Source organism: Coccinella septempunctata, chromosome 8, assembly GCF_907165205.1.
Source record: "Coccinella septempunctata chromosome 8, icCocSept1.1, whole genome shotgun sequence".
NCBI lineage: Eukaryota > Metazoa > Arthropoda > Insecta > Coleoptera > Coccinellidae > Coccinella > Coccinella septempunctata.
The window spans coordinates 31,675,817-31,694,006 of NC_058196.1; the positions used below are offsets into that span (position 1 = coordinate 31,675,817).

At 38.7% G+C, this 18,190-nt stretch overlaps 1 protein-coding gene across 5 annotated transcripts in view; it reads left to right on the forward strand.

Annotated features, from left to right (window-relative positions):
* The window catches only part of LOC123318776 (protein groucho), a 52,801-nt gene extending 36,907 nt beyond the window's left edge, over positions 1–15,894 (forward strand). For 3 of the 5 annotated variants that reach the window (XM_044905511.1, XM_044905513.1, XM_044905514.1), the window contains exons 4-14: positions 2,592–2,636; positions 3,147–3,284; positions 4,002–4,034; positions 4,628–4,897; positions 5,857–5,955; positions 8,459–8,512; positions 9,230–9,394; positions 10,862–11,127; positions 11,301–11,550; positions 13,287–13,913; positions 14,918–15,894. In XM_044905511.1, coding sequence (XP_044761446.1) covers positions 2,592–2,636; positions 3,147–3,284; positions 4,002–4,034; positions 4,628–4,897; positions 5,857–5,955; positions 8,459–8,512; positions 9,230–9,394; positions 10,862–11,127; positions 11,301–11,550; positions 13,287–13,913; positions 14,918–15,025 — 2,055 coding nt within the window. In that variant the 3' untranslated portion in view covers positions 15,026–15,894. The remainder of the gene's footprint in view (positions 1–2,591; positions 2,637–3,146; positions 3,285–4,001; positions 4,035–4,627; positions 4,898–5,856; positions 5,956–8,458; positions 8,513–9,229; positions 9,395–10,861; positions 11,128–11,300; positions 11,551–13,286; positions 13,914–14,917) is intronic. The other 2 variants (XM_044905512.1, XM_044905515.1) reach the window with 2 other exon arrangements.
* Positions 15,895–18,190: the final 2,296 nt, after the last annotated feature.

Sequence of the window (18,190 nt, forward strand, 5' to 3'; positions counted from 1 at the left end):
AGAACCGTTCGTTTTTGTAATTCTTTTAACTGATCCCTTCTTTTTGGAAATTTTTCGAAGGTCATCTTTCGACCCGCGTGTCTCCCGAAAAAATCATTATAAATTTGAATGTGATACATATTCTGATAGAGCGACTCTTCTACTAATCAGTCTGAGAGTTTCATCCATGTCTGCAGAACCGTTCGTTTTTGTAATTCTTTTAACTGATCCCTTCTTTTTGGAAATTTTTCGAAGGTCATCTTTCGACCCGCGTATCTCCCAGAATAATCATCGTACAGCTCTAAGTGATACATATTCTAAAAGAGCTCAGAATTTAAGGAACGTATTCTCAACGTTCAACTCAATTCATTAGACTCCCCTACTGACGTCTAAAGTTCGACATCCTACCCAGCTCCATTATAGCTCAAATCGCGCATTTTTACCCGGTCATGCCTCCCAGAAATTCCCGGAAAACGGGACACACACACACACGTCTTCCTCCTCCTCGTAAATAAATAAACAACGTGTACCCCGGGAAAAAAGCGCACTTCAGCGACGTGCGACCCGGAGAAGGAAGAATCAATACGGAAACGGCTAGGAGGGATATTCAAATTGGGAAATGGGAAAAAATCCCATCGTTTGTTATTACGGGGAGCTTTCGGGTATCGGGCGTCATGCGGCGGCAACGCGAGCTGTCAAACGGGCAGACTGTGTACACTTTTCGCCATTGGCTCGGCTCGGTACCCGGATCGGCGGCGTCTATAGCGTCGCGGCGCGATTTGATGGAGTTTTGCGACACGTTTGATTCCGCTTTTGTAACGGTAACCTCCTCGGAACAGGGCCGTATCGGCAGTTTTGAGACGCGAATATCCGTCGACGATAATAATAATGAAATATCTTTGAAACGTCACATTTTGAAATAACCATTTCAACCGTTTCCCAAAAAAATTATTCTGAGTACTTGGAAATGATAAAAAAATTGGGTATTCAAAATTTGAAGCGTTTCGTTTCGATTGCACAAGTTGGCAACATCGACTGAAATATGCCTTGATAATTAAGGACAACAAACACATTATCTTGTTGAGATAGACAAAGATGGCTGTCTATGAAGTCTGCGACGAGCGAGGAAGGTCGTAAAATTTTATGGGATTTTTATGGCCGGTTGCTGTTGAGGCTCGCCAGTAAGTAAATCAACAGCTGTGATTTTATAAACAAGCTGATCGGACATTGTTCTTTTCATTGTCTAGTAGAACCTGTTGCCAAATCGTAAACTCTAAACTCTTAAATTTTATAACCTCATATTTGAAGAAAGATTTTGAATAGTTTCCGCGTTGAATTTGAAAAAAATCATGAATGAAACTCATAATTATTCAGTTTAAACTTGCATATGCAGTGATAACCCAATTTGAGGAGAATTTCCCATTGTCCGTTTTTGATGAGGGCCGGCCTGCCGGGCCAGACTGGCGAGCGCTTCAAGTTATAGTACTATACAGGCTGTATTAGAAGGTGAGGCTTTTTTTCAATAGAAGGTAGAACTGGTCAAAATGAAGCGTTTCACCAAAAATCACCCATTCAAAACTTTCAAAATGACGAAGTTGAAAAAAAATTTAAAATGATTGCTGAAATAGATCCTAATACGACTGTTTGTTAGATGAATTATAGAAAAGCAGTGGAAAAAACATATCTCCTAATTCGACCATGTGGTTTCGTTTGGGATATTGGCTCGTTCGATATTTACGTGGTAATGAAAATGGAAACTTAGGATTACCGAATTGTTCTCATCATTTTTTAGTAACTTACACGATTTTATGAAATGGCTCATTTCGATAACAACTGACAGAAGAGACTCAGGACACAAGTGTAAAAAATAGAATGAAATCTCACCAATAAAATTCGTCTAAATTATTCACGAATTTTTTCACAATGGGCATCACAATCTTCTTGTTCGAACATTCCAACAATCGTCGTTAAAATGGGATGAAATGGGGAAACATCATAGCACTTTTTCAACACAACTAACATAAGCACTTTCAAGAAACTGCCTCGATTTTCAACATATTTTTTTCACCCTAAATTGCACCATACAACAATAATGATTCTCCCAAAAGTGACCTGATGCATCTAACCCGATGAACTTGGTACTGAACCATTCATCGCCCAGCCATATGTTTATGTTTTGTTCCACAGTCCCGTACTTGGAATTCAATGAAATTTCGTCGAACTTCTAGGGGTTGTATCTCAGCCATCTTGGATATTTTATGTAGACAATTTTTGGTTAACCGACTTATTTTCATGAGTTCTACCTTCTGTCACCTTTGAAAACACCCTGTATAACACGCAGTTAACTACAAGTTGAACTGTACTACGTCACCGACCATATAAGGTCGGCCAGCCTACCTCGCTATGGTTTTAGTTTTAGTTTTCACAGTTTCTTGTTGTCTATTCCAAGATATTGTGTTATTAAATTGGTAGTTTATTATCAAATATTATGTTTATTTTAGAAAAGAGCGTATTTGAACCGTTTGAAAGTAGTTTAGTCTTCGACCACAAGTGAACTTTCATTTAAAATTGTGTTATTCATGTATATCTAACGATCTATTCATTTGTTTCAGTATTACGAAATGTCCTATGGCCTTAATGTAGAAATGCACAAACAGGTAAGTGCTTTAAACACATACGTAACCACCTTAAACATGTTTTCATGAATATGATCAATTCCTTCATTGGCATTTTTGCCCTCAACTGTGAATTTCCGATGAATCTACCTAAGTTTCCTCAAACAATATTCTACATTGAACAAAATGTTCAATAGAACGACTTCATTCACGTTAATTCAACCTCGTCAAAGCAATTTTTCGCAGTTTACGAGTGGGTTGATGTTGTAAAAGGATACTTTGTGACAACTATTGCAATTCAACGATTAATACCACCGTTTCAATGATAGGCAAACGACGTATAATGGTCGATAATATCCGATCATAACATCGCGTTTGCTGGCAATTCTTACCGACCCAGAATGTTGGGTTACCTAAGAACTAAGTAAGGCACAACCTCAGTGACATGCCACTTTGATATGAGTGCCGTCAGATGACCAATATTACGTTTCATCACGTATAAACTTCAATCAATCTCAGAAACGTTCCAATTCTTCCCATTTCTCTTTCCAGACTGAAATAGCAAAACGCTTAAACGCAATCATCGCCCAAGTGCTGCCATTCCTGGCCCAAGAACACCAGCAATCGGTTGCGAGCGCAGTTGAGAGGGCCAAGCAAGTAACGATGACAGAACTGAATGCAATCATCGGGGTAAGTGAAGTAGAAGAATGCCATTTCCTCATTTGATCTTGCTTAGGCTGAATCGGACTACGATCGCTTAGATTTTCAGTTGAAATTGATTTATCGTTCTGTTTGTAAGTTGGGAGTTAGTGGGGTAGTTATTCTCTAGATCTATTCTTTTTATCAAAGTAATCTATGAACCCATGTTGAAATAATGAAAATCATAAAAAATACCGAAAAAAAAGGACAAGAAAGATGTTAACCATATTCAGAGTATTTAGTACTGCGAACAAGCGTTCAAATTCAATAATTCTCACACCCTTAGTAGGAGGGCACACCCAAGTAGCGTAGCACTGACCACTGACATGACACATACATGACAAAGGCGATTCATAATTTTCAGATATCGCACATCTGAGTGAAATTTCAGTTATTATTTTGTCATGTATGGTCAGTGTTATGCTGCTTTGGCCCACCCTTAGGTCTAAATTGTTTTCCATAGAAGCGTAATTTCCCCATTCCGTAGAGCTTTTAGTGCATGTACCCGATCTATTTCCAGTTGTTGTTGTTTAGATGTAAGCCAGAAAAGTGAGAGATGTGAAAAGTGAAAATATTTACCCAATCGTTTATGTTCCACTCAACCTGGTTATGAATATTAGTACACATTTCATATCTCTGACTGTTTGTTTTCCTCTTCACATCAAGGTGTGGGTTGTTTTATGGTTTTAATTTGTGTTGTTGTTCCAGCAACAGCAACAACAAGGTCTTCAACAATTGCTTGTAAGTAGATCTGTTAGTGATATTTAGAAGTATCGTAGTCTATCCTTCAAAATAATGAGCTATTATTGGGGAAAAAACACCCCTATATGCTCAGCGACATTATAATGTTGACATACAGAAGAAATAGTTCCTCTTACTCCTCTACAAGTTGTTTTGTAGGTGAGTCTTTCTTTCAACAAGATCTGAATGAAGAGTTTTTTCAAAACATTTATGGGATTCAACCAAAAGCCTTTTGATGATATCGTATTCAAGTTGAGGGGGTGATTTTTGGTAAGACGATCAATTTTGATGAGTTCTACCTCTTGTCATGAAAGAAAGACTTATTTAAATACAGCCTGTATTTAAAGCATGTTATAGTAAAATGTCAACTTTTAATCTTTCAATTCTTCGCTGAAACAGACTTCATCTCTCATTCTTTGCGATGAGAGCTGACTGGTACAAGTCATTTCTGTCTAGTATCACTGTTGAGAGTAATAAAATACCAGAACTGACTTAGCGACCTTGACAGGGGTAGAATTTTAGCCTTTTTCGGGGAATTGGTGTCTGTAGAAAACGACCAGATCGACAAAACCCTATAACCCAACTTTTCTCAGCAACAGATACACGCCCAGCAGCTACCACATGGCGCTCACGGTCCAGCGTTACCAATGGGGCCTCATCCAGGACTACCGGGCATGGGTCCCGCCGGCCTACTAGGATTTGGCGGTGCAGCAGCGCTTGGAGCCAATGTTCCCTCTCTACCCGGAGTGCCTCATAGCTCGTCGTTAGGAGCTGGAGCCCATCCTCTGCTCAAGCCTTCCGACCTACACGCCAGAGACGGGGTGGACAAGAGGCCCAGTTCGAACAACACCGAGGATAGACTGGTAAGGATTCATGGCAGCCTCAAATTGTGGTAGAGGTGATTGTGCTTGCCACCCTGCGATTGTTATTTGAATTACTTGCATGATTGTTCATTTCTTGTTGCTTCAATAAGGACATTATGATTTCAACCTTAAGGCTTTCCCAATCCTCTCCAGAGGAACATTCACTTATCCCAGATATCAAAGGGATTAAGCTTTCTTGGAGCCCTTTCCTGTTCTTCGGGCTCATTGTTGTTGGAATTGTCTTGTTATCTTTCAACTGTATCCTCGTTGTTTCCCGAGATTTTCATATTTCGAAATCTTTTCAATGTGCCTATCTAGAAGATAGACCTTTTAAGTGGGTATTTCATTGCCAATTCTTGGTGTTAAATCTTGACAACAGTATCATGTCTATTCTAGTACCCGTTAACTTCTGGCATCCACCGTTGATGTACTAGATGGTTTCATGATTTTAACAGCCATAACGACAGCTATCGTCCGCCACAGAGGCATCCTTGGCGATATAATTCCTTGATCCTGCATGGCAATGATGAAGCCTTCTGTCTCAGGAACACAGCCTTGTTCAGGAAATATTCTCGAAGTTCTTCAATCTCCTGAGACATACGGTTGGATGAATCAACAATTCCTCGACCTTCAAGATGCCTGGGCAACTCTGTTCGTTCTGTTTACCTTCTAGTTTAAGATGTTTCGTTAGCATATTTTTCTCTGTAGGGCTGCTAAATCGGTTATGATCCAAGAGATGATACCCAACGAGTAGCACAGTGCTGAGCGAGCATAGGTATTGATCGCTTTGATCAGATTCTTGCTGTTAAGGCTAGTTTTCATTATCATCCTTAATCTTCGATTGTACTCTCTCATCTATTATACCTTCATCTGGCTCTGTTTGATCCCTGAATATGTACATTTGTACTAGTTGGTCAGGAGATCAAGTTCTTAATCATTCTAACGAGCTTTTTTTTCAGAATTCCGTATCACCCGCAGAAAGAGAGAAATATAGACCAAGGTCGTCGCCTGATCCAGAACAAGATGTAAAAAGAAGGAGAGAAGAGAAATTAGGACATGTAAGTTTCAATCGATATTCAAACTGCTCGTACAAACTGGAAAATTTCAAAATTTATCCTCAATACAAAGTGACCTCCACATGCCTAAATAACTTCTTGGCGTCTTCTTCCCACGCTCCTTTCCAAGTTAGGAAAAATCCTGATCAGTTTGTTGCCAAAGCTGTGGAAGAAGATCTTGGAGCTGTTGAAATCTTTTTGACAGTGATCTGTGCATGTTCTAATTGGTCCCAAGTGAACTCGATTGGATTTTAGTGAGGGGATCTTGGATGTAGATTATCTAAAACCCTGGTTTCTTAAGCTATAATTACCTGGTGAGCTCCATTTGGCTATGCATTATCATTCACGTAAAATTGTGGGACAACCCCATTGATTCTTCATCAATTATTCATGGTTCTTGGAAAATTTTCCTGAAGCCAGATTATCTGTTACCAATCCACGAGCTCCTCCCATCAATTCAGAATGAGAAAGTCTCCTCTGCAGTCTCCAGTTTGCAACCAGAATGAGCAGCATGAAGCGTAATGCCTCCCCAGTGATAAACCAACATTCTCCGTAATTTATCAAGTGCTATTTAGCTCTCGACCACCGAACTAAAACGATTGGCAATGAAATGGATTCATAGATTGAATTAGTGAGTGTACGTTCAAGATCTCACTTATTTCTGACCATCCTCTGAGACGCGAAAAGAATTCTTCGACCCTTACTAATCACAGCCTCTGTTTAGTGAGGTTACATTCCATTGTGACCTTGAGGTCTATCGTGTCTCACATAAGAACTATCCTCCATCTAGATCTGGTCCTCCAGCTCCAGAGTTTCAATGAACTCCAGTCCCAGGGCTTCAAGGAGGCCTGATTCCTTTCGAATTGTGAGGTCATGTCAAAAAGTGAGGAAGAACTCTCTTTGATATACTACTTTCTTCTTATAATTCTCACGTCCAAGACATTCCTAGCGCAAGCTTGCAATGGTGAGGCATTCTGTAACCTCAATGACCAGTGGCCACAATAGTGGCTTTACAGAAACCCTTGATGTAAGGGATATTCCTCCAATAGAGACCTAGTGAAGGATCCAACAGGCTCGAGAGCTGAATCTGATAGATACGGCCCTGGCCTCCCTGGGGAGACGGAGGGGGTGGTTTGTTGTTCACCCCGTCGATGACAAAGTGTCGGCCATGTTTCGCGCGGGATCCCTAACTGATACGGATGAAGTTTAGGGGTTATAAATAAACGACAGTTTTCTCCCTGAGGTGGATGCGCCCCGGACCGGGGTTGCCAATCCCTGGCAGACGCATTATTGCATTATTTTACGAGAGATTTCGGAAATTGAATTATGGGGGGGGGGGTTCAAGCCGAACCCGACTAGAGATGGCGTTATTGTCGGTTCGAGGGATAATAGAGACAGATCTGGATATGGCTTTCGGTTGAGTTTCTTGATGGGGTTGGTCCTGTACTCAACCGCTTCGCCCAATTAAGTTGGTCTCGACGCCTTCGTCTCTGCCGTTCCGATCACGTGGAAACAGTGGCGTACGTCGACAGAACTTCACGTCATCTCCAATAGAAGTCCGATTTCCCTCGCCTCTTGGGAAGAAACAAAACAGCAAGTGTCTGCACTGCGCCCTGTATTCATTATATGATGGAACACCTTCGAGAAAAAAAACATAGAATCAAGTATTATAGATACAACAACATTTTCTTGATTGAAAGAACAATTAATTTAGAGAAAGGAAAGCATAGTGACACTAGAAGTCCTTTAGCAAATTCAAAAAGAGAGGTTTCTACGTGAAAAATTGAGAGAGTAAATCATGAATCAGTTAATACAGTTCTCGAATAGAGACTGACTTCACTCCTCAGCCATTTCTCTTACATTCTGAACCACAAATAGGTGAATGGAGTGAGATATTGAACAGCGATATCTTCATATCGCGTTTAGCGTTTTCCAATAACTTCTCTATCGGCTGTTTACAATAAGACAGTTCTGTGAACAACCTGTAATCAACCCTACACGATTATTTTTTACTTTCACCCAAAAAGTGCCCCAACTTGGGGTTCAAAAGAACGTTCCATTTCCTTGAACAAACCAATACACCTTCTGATACCAGAAAATGAATATTTCAAACAATCACGTTAATGTTCCTAAGTAAAATCAAATAATGGTTACCATATTGAACCTCATTCTCAACTTAATGATTCATCGTGAATTATTTAGGTATATTTGTTCGGTTATTCCATTCCTTTTAGGTCAATAAGGGGTGGTATTTTCGTAGTGAATCAGAAAACTTTTTCATTCCCCTCAAATTACATAGGTTGATTGATACTCGATCAATCCCTCTGTAATCACTGTGTGGTTATGAAACTCATCATGAAGTTTCATCCATAAGTTGTTAAAAAACTCATTGGAATGGAAATCATGTGATTTAATTTCCAGTTTAATGATTTTTGCCCTGAGTTAATATATTGCAATTGTATTTTGAAGTCAGATAACCGAAAATTGAAAAACTTTTTATTTTCAGGAAAGCGATGGAGAAAAAAGTGATCAAGACTTAGTAGTGGACGTTGCTAATGAGGTAAATAATCAAACAAATTATTATCGAGCATACATGTAGGTAGTGGTTAATTTTTGGTAGTTATTCTTTATTACCGTTATAGTAGGCCACTAACCCCATGATACTACCTTCGAGAAAATTCTGTAATATTCTATAGTTGCTTTTCTATATAATTCCAAAAACTGCTCGCAAGATTATATAAATTATATAAAGGTGATTTCGAACATCTCATAAACAGTGTCAGATATCTGAAAGTTTGATAAAAAATTAGGGGATTTCCTAGACAAACAGCCTAGCCTTGTCCCAAAAATTATTTCTTGGTCTATTCAGAAAGGCAAAACGCCACTCGTCACTGATTCACGAATATTTCATATGATTTTTCATTCGCGAGCCTAGACACCTACCAACTTTGCCCTATTGATAATACTCCTCTAAGCTGTGGTACCAACGTAAACATTCCACACTTAAATTTGAAATCTCCCGGATAGCATACACTATTTCTGACGCACCTATTAGTAAATGCCATTTCAAGCATAACCACACATCCTTTGCCTCAGAACTCACTTAAAAAATCCAATTTCACCGTATTTCCTAGCGCGATTTGTAGGTTATGTGCACTATCAAGCAGTGATACCACCATAACCGGCTTTCATTCATTCTCGACAAGATCGGTTCACCGAAATGAACGTAAAATACAAAGGTTCGCATATTCCTCATCCAGAATGACCAACCTTTCAGGAAACCTCGCCTCACACAAATGGTGACCACGCAGCCCTTAGTAATTCTGCGTCAGATATAAGAGAAAACGGCAGCACCAATGGAGATAAAGTTAAAATCGAAAGACCGCCAAGTAGAAGTGGATCTTCTTCTTCAAGGAGCACTCCTTCTCTCAAAGTCAAAGATGTAAGTAATGGGCTGCATGGAGTGTGTATGTGTGGTACATTTGGAGGAGAGTTTATATACAGTTATCTTGGGCAATAACACTGTCACTCACTACTTTCTACTTCCTTCTTCTACTTCTATACGGTTTATCTCACGTACGACAAGTTCATTGAAGAACACGCATGAATAAATCAATCAATAACCATTTCACTACATCCTAACACTTATGAACTCACAAGAAAAAGTCCAGTGGTGTAAAAACTGCAAATCTTCTGGGCCATTCAACAGTACTGCTTCAAGTATAATTCAATAACGCCATTTTTGGATCAAAATGTGGTGACACGTAATGGCCATCAAGATCCCTGGATTCAAAACCATTGGGCTTTTTCTCAGGTCATTTGGAAAGTGTTGTCCTTCGCCGAAGAATTATCGTAGCTTGTTGAAAAACGATTTTATCAGTGTTTGGAAGTGAATGGCATGGAATTTTAACATCTTATTGATTGTGGGGATGTCATAACCTCCCAGACTATGTACTGGATTTTTCTGGGTACCAATTTGGATGCAGTACCTTCAGCTGACTCAGGAATTTTGAATGAGTCTACGTCTCGCTCCAAAATCAATCATCAGAAGTGTCAGATAAGCCTCTGAACACAAAAGCTATATTCATTTTGACGAGACATGACAGCAGATATCTTTACATATCTTATTAGCTCCATTAGGAACATTATCCTGATCTGAAAATGTTTTCGAGCAATGGTACTGACGTTACGATGCAGGCCTGATAAAAATATCGTTCGATACACAATACAAGTGCCTTCCAAGCCCTGCAAGCACTTGGTTCATTGAAAATTATTAGGAAATTGTTAGAAATGTAAAAAGTAGCTTTGCCCATAATGTAGGTGGAGGGTTCTCCAAAAAGGACTATATTTTTGAAATGTCGTGGCAGCCCTATTTTGACTGCTAGAAACGTCAAACTGTCAATTTGACAGCTTTCGATCACTCTTTGTGAGTATGGGGCGTTTCTGATTGACGTCATATTGAGGGGCAAACAAACCATCTGTGATCTGAAACCTTTTTATTTGTACAGTTTCAAATCACCACTTAGGGATAAATAATAACCACTGAACGATTAGAATATCGACAAAACCCAACACTTGTGTGTCCCTCACTCAAATTGACGGTCCTGTCAAAGTCAGCTGATGCAAAGTCGAGGTCGTTGGTCTATACCCAACCTAATCTCGAACTAGTCACTCGAGTCATCGAAAACTCAAGGAATTTCATCTTGTAAACCAAGCCGAGATCAAGATTTCAAAAATGTGTATTCGACCAAAAATTATCTCAAGTTGTTGATGAAGGAAAAGTTTTGTTTTCCTCTCAAACATTTCGTATAACTTCTACAACTTCCAAAAAATATCGTCCTCCATGGAAAATCATCAGTTTTGTCCAATTGGCCTCATTCACCCATTGAATCATGCCGCCATTTTCCAGGAAAAACCCATGACCCCTGGTTCGAAACCGCGTTCCACAACGCCAAACCTTGTCGGGCCCGGTCAGGGACCAGTGACGCCCAAGATGGGTCCCAGCCAATACCCGCCCTACCCCATGGGAGTGAGGGCGCCCGAACACATGGGCGGCCCTTACAACAACGTAGTTCCTGCAGGTTACGGCCGTCCGCCCATGGCGTACGACGCCCATCCGCACACCAGAGCCCCAGCGATCACCAACGGCCTTGGAAGTATGGCTGGCGGCAAACCGTAAGTGGAACTTCAATTTGTTCACTAGTTAACCTCCAGTAGTCGAGATCTGGCGCTTATTTGAGCTCTCCAGTACCGCATAACTCAATCAATCGTTATACTGTACTGATGAGCTCAAAAACCGACGGAACCGCCACTACTTTTGAGCTTAAGCTTCATTCGCTTGTTTCCAGGGCCTACTCCTTCCACATGAACGGCGAGGGACAGCTGCAACCAGTCCCATTTCCTGCTGACGCCTTACTAGGACCGGGAATTCCTAGGCACGCGAGGCAGATCAACACCCTGAACCACGGCGAGGTCGTGTGCGCCGTTACCATCTCGAATCCTACGAAATATGTATATACAGGTGGAAAGGGATGCGTGAAGGTCTGGGACATCAGTCAGCCGGCTTCGAAGAGTCCCGTGTCGCAATTGGATTGCTTGGTAGGTTTTCTCCATATTCAAAAGGTCGCTTTTTCCGAAAAATGAACGGAAACGTAGATGGCGCTGGCGTCGAAGTATCGCTAGGAGAAACTACGATGTTTATTTCGGTTATAGTGGGAGCGCCCACCAAAGTAGCGTAGCGCTGACCGCTGACATGGCACACACATGACAAAGGCGATGCATAATTTTTAGATATGAACTGAGAACGACATATTTCAAGCAACTGACACTCAGATGTGCGATATCTGAAAATTATGCATCGCCTTTGTCATGTGTGTGCCATGTCAGTGGTCAGTGCTACGCTACTTTGGTGGGCGCACCCCCATAATCGTTAGCTATCGACAAGATTGTTTATATTAAATATTGTGCAACATTTTTATAGCCCATTCACTTTCACAAGGGCGGTCGAATCATTTTTGGATTTTAAATCAGCTCTTACATAAAAGTCGTAGTAATCATAGTCCATCCACTATTATTAAAGCAGTCGGTTGACCTTGTAAAGTTGGCACATCCCACTGTGTAGTACGAAAATGTTAGGTTATAAAGCTTGTCAAAATATTTGCTTCGGAAAATAAATGAATTCGAAAGTATGTGATGAACATAAACGTTTATATGAGCTGAATGAAGGGATTCCTTATCTGGTTTTTTGCGTGGAAAGTACAACACATCAGTGTTTAATTACCTATATTTATTTTTGCTATGAAAGAAATTCAAATTATTGACACATAATATGCAGATGCTTGAGAATAGTTAATGTTGGTTGAAGACGTTCATCCAAACAATCATATTTTAAAAATTTTCACTAGGGAGTTATTTTGGCTCTTGTTCAGATAAAATTTTGCATTCGTCCCCCATTTTGTATTTATAATCCACGGATTTCAGTTTTGAAAAGTATTAGTCCCATGTTATACCCCAAATTATCTTTTGCACGCAATGTGTTAGTACCGAAATGTTAATTTTTTAAATAATAATTCGAAATTTCTCGTTGAAGATATTTTATGAAAATAAAATCCCCGACTGCATCTTTTTGGTTCTCCCAATAGAAGGAAATTCTTTGTCATCCTCTTCACTCACAATCTTCCCGAAATATAAGTCGTTCTAAATTAAAATTCAAAACAGAAATCGCTGATATTTTTTCTTCGCGTCGTTTTGACATTAACTTCATCCCATGTGTGCCAACCTTAATCCGTTCTGGTTATAAAACATAAGAAAATTATTCTATGGCCAACCGACTCCTTTTATGAAAGTGAATGAACTGTAATGCATAAATGGCAGCATGAGAAATAAATAAATAAACAGATGAATAAATAGTTTGCTTCCAACAGGGCAAGCCCAATTAAAGAAAAAAAATTAAAGAAAAAAAGAATAATTCTACAAAATTGACATTAACATGGAAAAAATCTGATAATAATTGAAAAAAACAACAACAAGCATCAACAAAATCAAGCAGAGACTGCTCTGTATCGGCCATGGACATAGAAAATAGACTGGGCATTCCCTAATCAGCTTTACAGTAAATATGGCAGTCAAAAGAGACAACCCAAAGTGGGGGGCTGGTAGTCGTCTTTTTCTAGAATTTTGATTGGTCCACACTCACGTCCATGTTCACAGAAAAAAGACAGTGGTTGCCTCAGTCCATTCTCTATGTCTATAGTACCAACAATTAACAACATACATGTTCAAAACCAACTCTTAACCTAACCTATGTTTTTCTAATCCTCTGTTCCATTCTGCAGCAAAGAGACAATTACATCAGGTCCGTCAAGCTTCTACCGGACGGTAGGACCTTGATAGTGGGCGGTGAAGCCAGCAACCTCTCCATATGGGACCTCGCCAGCCCAACCCCCAGGATAAAAGCAGAACTGACCTCCAGTGCCCCGGCCTGTTACGCCCTAGCCATAAGTCCAGACTCCAAAGTGTGCTTCAGTTGTTGTAGTGACGGCAACATCGCGGTGTGGGACTTACAGAATCAGACTCTAGTTAGACAATTCCAAGGACACACGGACGGCGCGTCTTGCATCGACATCTCCTCGGACGGTACGAAACTGTGGACGGGCGGCCTCGACAATACCGTGCGCAGTTGGGACTTGAGGGAGGGTAAACAGTTGCAACAGCACGACTTCAGCTCGCAGATCTTCTCGCTGGGCTACTGTCCGATGGGCGGCGAGTGGTTGGCCGTGGGAATGGAGAATTCCCACGTTGAGGTGTTGCACGCCAACAAGCCGGACAAGTATCAGTTGCATCTTCACGAAAGTTGCGTGCTCAGCTTGAAGTTTGCCGCTTGTGGAAAATGGTTTGTTTCTACTGGAAAGGACAATCTCTTGAACGCATGGAGGACCCCCTACGGCGCCAGTATATTCCAGGTGAGTGCTCGGCGTGTTTACTCAACACCAACTAAGCTTCGTATCACTTTGACGAATTCACAAGCACCTTTGACACCGAATATCAATTCAACGTACAAAATACTGTTTCCAGAATTTGTTGTAATAAGAATCCGGATTAAAGTTTTGGGACTCGAATGGACCCCTGTGGAACACCACAAAACAGAGTTCTTTCAAAGTTCTTTGGGTCATAAGACCCGTTTGCACCAAACGCACTTAGTGTTAAGTGTCCCTTTAAATGAACCCTTAACTTGAATTACGTTGCACCAACTGTTAAGTGACTGTTAAATGGCTAAAGCTAGCCTTAAATTTAAGCGCTCCTGTAATGACCACTTAGGTATTTAAGGCCGGGATTCTAACCTAAAATAATTTGTTGAACTGGCTGCAGAACTTCCCATTTTTGATGGATTTTGAAAATTGAATGAACTCATTACTGAATACCCAGCCTTTTCTTTTGCCTTTATTGTAATGCCATCAGTGTTTTTTAATTTTCAATTTGGTGTCACAAATCATACTATAGTTAGTAATAAACTCTTTTCTTCTGTTGAGAAGTTGAGTGTCCTTCGTAAATTACCACCAATTCCTTAGCAATAATTCAGCGTTTTCGTACTAACAAGGACAATAAGGACATTTTCTTCACGTTCCTCTTCAACATTAGTAAAACAAATTCGCACAAGACCTTACAAAGAAAGTGTTGTACTTATATAAACTTAGGTAACTTTTATTTGACAATCATTATCAATATTAATGCTAATTCAACAACAAAAAGTTGTAACTCTTCGATAATATTTTAATAATATCCTTGACACTGACTGACAGGACAATAAAGTTAGGTTAATGAAATGACAACGATCATCGGCAACCGGCCAACCAATGAAATGGCTTTATTGGACTAGGATGAAGTTGCACCAAAATAAAAAACTGAAATATCCCTAGATATAAAAACTCTAAATAAGTTTATAACTTGATTTTTCTCTTATTTTCAGTCGAAGGAATCTTCTAGCGTGCTAAGCTGCGATATCTCAAGTGATGACAAGTATATTGTGACTGGATCCGGTGACAAGAAAGCAACGGTTTATGAGGTGATATACTGAAAACTCCTGACTTGGATGAGGGGCCACGAGAATTTTGACGCAACAATGTACCTTATATAAAAGGATAATTGATTTAATGAAATAGACACTTTTTGTATTATTTTGCACACAACTTAGAAAGAATTTTGTATAAATAATATGTGTGTGAAGTGATAAGTGATATAAGACCTCGATTGTTGAAAGATCAATAAAGTACATCAGAAACTGTAAAATATATTGAACATCTAAGTTTAATTTCAAGGCCTTGACCCTATTATTATTTATGTTACTATATATAATTTTCGTTTTGAAGGCCGGTCAATTTTCAATGAAGCAACATTTCTGATTCGATATCATATTAATAACAAACAATGTTGAGATCTCAGTGAATTGATGGAAAATTCTAGATAATAACAACATTGCTTGCAAACGAATTTCCATAACTATTCCTTAGTTATGTAAATGTATGTTCAATGATATATCTTCAGAAATGCTGCTTCGGCTCATATTATTTTGTTGATAGAATTCCGAAAAAACCGATCACTTTGTGGTTGAAGTTATTCTTCTGAGGAAGAACTAGATTTGCGAATAACTCGAATAGTGATTTTGAAATTGTAAATAGTCCACTTTTGTTGGATGGTCACATCCTACCTGTAAGATAACGTTCGTTCAGAAAAACTGAACAAAATACTATTTTGCAACTTTCCTCCACCTTGAACCAAGATGTACTTGACTATTTTGTTATTGTTCTTCTGTAACTTGTTATGATATGTTTGTATTAGATGTCCTATTCACAGGCTGCTACTTACCAACGAATTTTATTTTCTTGATGTTTTATAAAATAAGAGACAGTAGATATTTTTCCTATTAAAGTATCATTACGAGAGAAATTATCATTTTTTTCCTTTGTACGGGGAAGTTTCTCTGTTATAATGCCAATATACCAGAAAGAAGCATGATTATGCAAAAGAATGGAGATCAAATTGGGTCAAACTCTATATTATCCGGAAAGCTTTGGAAAAAGGGTATCAAGTTTGGTCGTACCTCTGAAATTTTGTCAGCATCCAGCAAATAAATTTGGGAATAAGATACATGTTCGTATTTAATCCAGAATCATATGAATTTGATTTAACTGGAACCAAAATTCCTCCACAGATGACTCTGTATAGCTTTTGATTATGGAATGTTGATTATTATTAATTTGACATAAAAGAATCTATATAGAGTAGTTAATCGACATGAATACTTGTGGAATAATTGTTCACCAATAGTGAAAATGCATCTATCTATACGGTTTCATCATTTATACAAATATATTCAGTGAAATATTTCTCTTTCATTAACCGTGAACTCTTTGAGTAAAGGTAAGAGTGTAAATTAAGAATTTTCATATATTATTGTGTACTTACAAAAGGATTGCTCGAGTTTCTTCAGCCACTGGTTACTGAAAATGGTGGGAAAATATTAGATGAAATTTACTTCCATACATGATCATTATAAACTTACATTTTTTCTGAATCACTTTTTTTTAACGTAAATAGATACTCTGAGTGAGATTCTAGAACAAATAGATTCACCAAAAAATCACTTCACCAAATTGATTTCGTTGATTGTAGAATTTTTGCATCGGTATTCGCATTCGGAATGTACTTTCAACGGAAATTTTAAAATAGTCACAGAGGCCTGTGACCTGTGACAGTCTATGGTTGCAGATCAGAGTTTACGTTATCTGTGCACTAGTGATTTCCACCAACCGTTTTCTATTCAAAACATTTTTTGTTAAGATTACTAATTCGCAGACAAGCATACAACACTAAATTTTCTATAGATCTGTTATATAGCTTTTTGGATTCAATAATTAAATTAAACAAAATTGAAAGATTACGCATTGAATCACTGAAAAAACAATGGTTAAATCTATGGTTTGATAGGATCGCTATTCGAGCGCCACCTAGTGTATAATTATTGTAATTCAGAAATATTCTTTTTTTGAACATGCTTCTTGCCATAATATTTATGGATGATCAGTAAAAGAACATAAGCGAAAAGAGCAGCTAAAATGCTTGACTTTCTGGTGAAAAATTCAATCATTACTCTATATTTTTATCCAGTTTTCCAGAAGAAGCCGCTGATTGAAACTGATAATTCCTTTTTAAATTGAAAATTCATTTAGGATATTCAAATGAGGAGAAGGATTTCTGTTAATATCGTCAATCTTACTACACAAGGTATAGCTTAAGGCCCCTCAAAAATCGTCTGGAATGTGGGTACGACTTTTAAAGGACCCCATATCCGAAATAGCTTACTGCCTTATCAAGTTTAAATCCGGCCCTGATAATAATATACAGTTTTTAATAGACCTATGATACCAAAATGTTTGATATTCCTTCGAAAACATTTACTTCACCTGCCATTCCATATATTTTATCATTTTATTTACATTATCGCCTGAACTTGTTGCAGGAAATTCCGTTTCAAGTATAATATAAACAGAACTTAAATAACCAAATGTAATCGCAAAATTACTCAAATTCTTCAGCGCATATGTCACCACATCCGACTTCGCCCAAGATGCCGAACAATTTCAAACGTACAAAGGCATAATATGCAACATATGAATTAACACTAATCGCTTAATGAGTAAGATTCTTCAATACAATTTACTTGGAAATTCAGCAGCTTATTCATGATTCATAATTGGCGCTCATGTCACGTGGAATCTTCGATGGACTATGGCTGTCTCGCCAACGTTGCCAAAGTTCCGCATATTTCATTAAATTTAGGCTCTTACAGTACTGCCAACAAAAGAAGTCCATCATTTGAATTCAAAAAAGAGAAGTGTAATTACGGAATTTGGTTCCAACGAGATTCATAAACTCAGAGGAAGTATATATTATCTTCGACCACCACTTTGAGTGGATGCTGATTTCATTTTATTCCAATGGAATTCAATCGTCAGTAAATGAGCATTTGCACGATCGACATTCTACTTTGTCCCGTACAATAAATGAAATGAACATATTGATTTAAATGATCTCTTTATTACACAGTTAATTTATACAATAAGTGGAAAATAATGAATGAAAGTATTTAGAGAAAAGAAATTGAATATTTGACAAACCGATCTTAGCCGAATAAGACCGATTTTTCCGCGTAGCCGCAATACTCTACGTTGGCAAGTGGCAA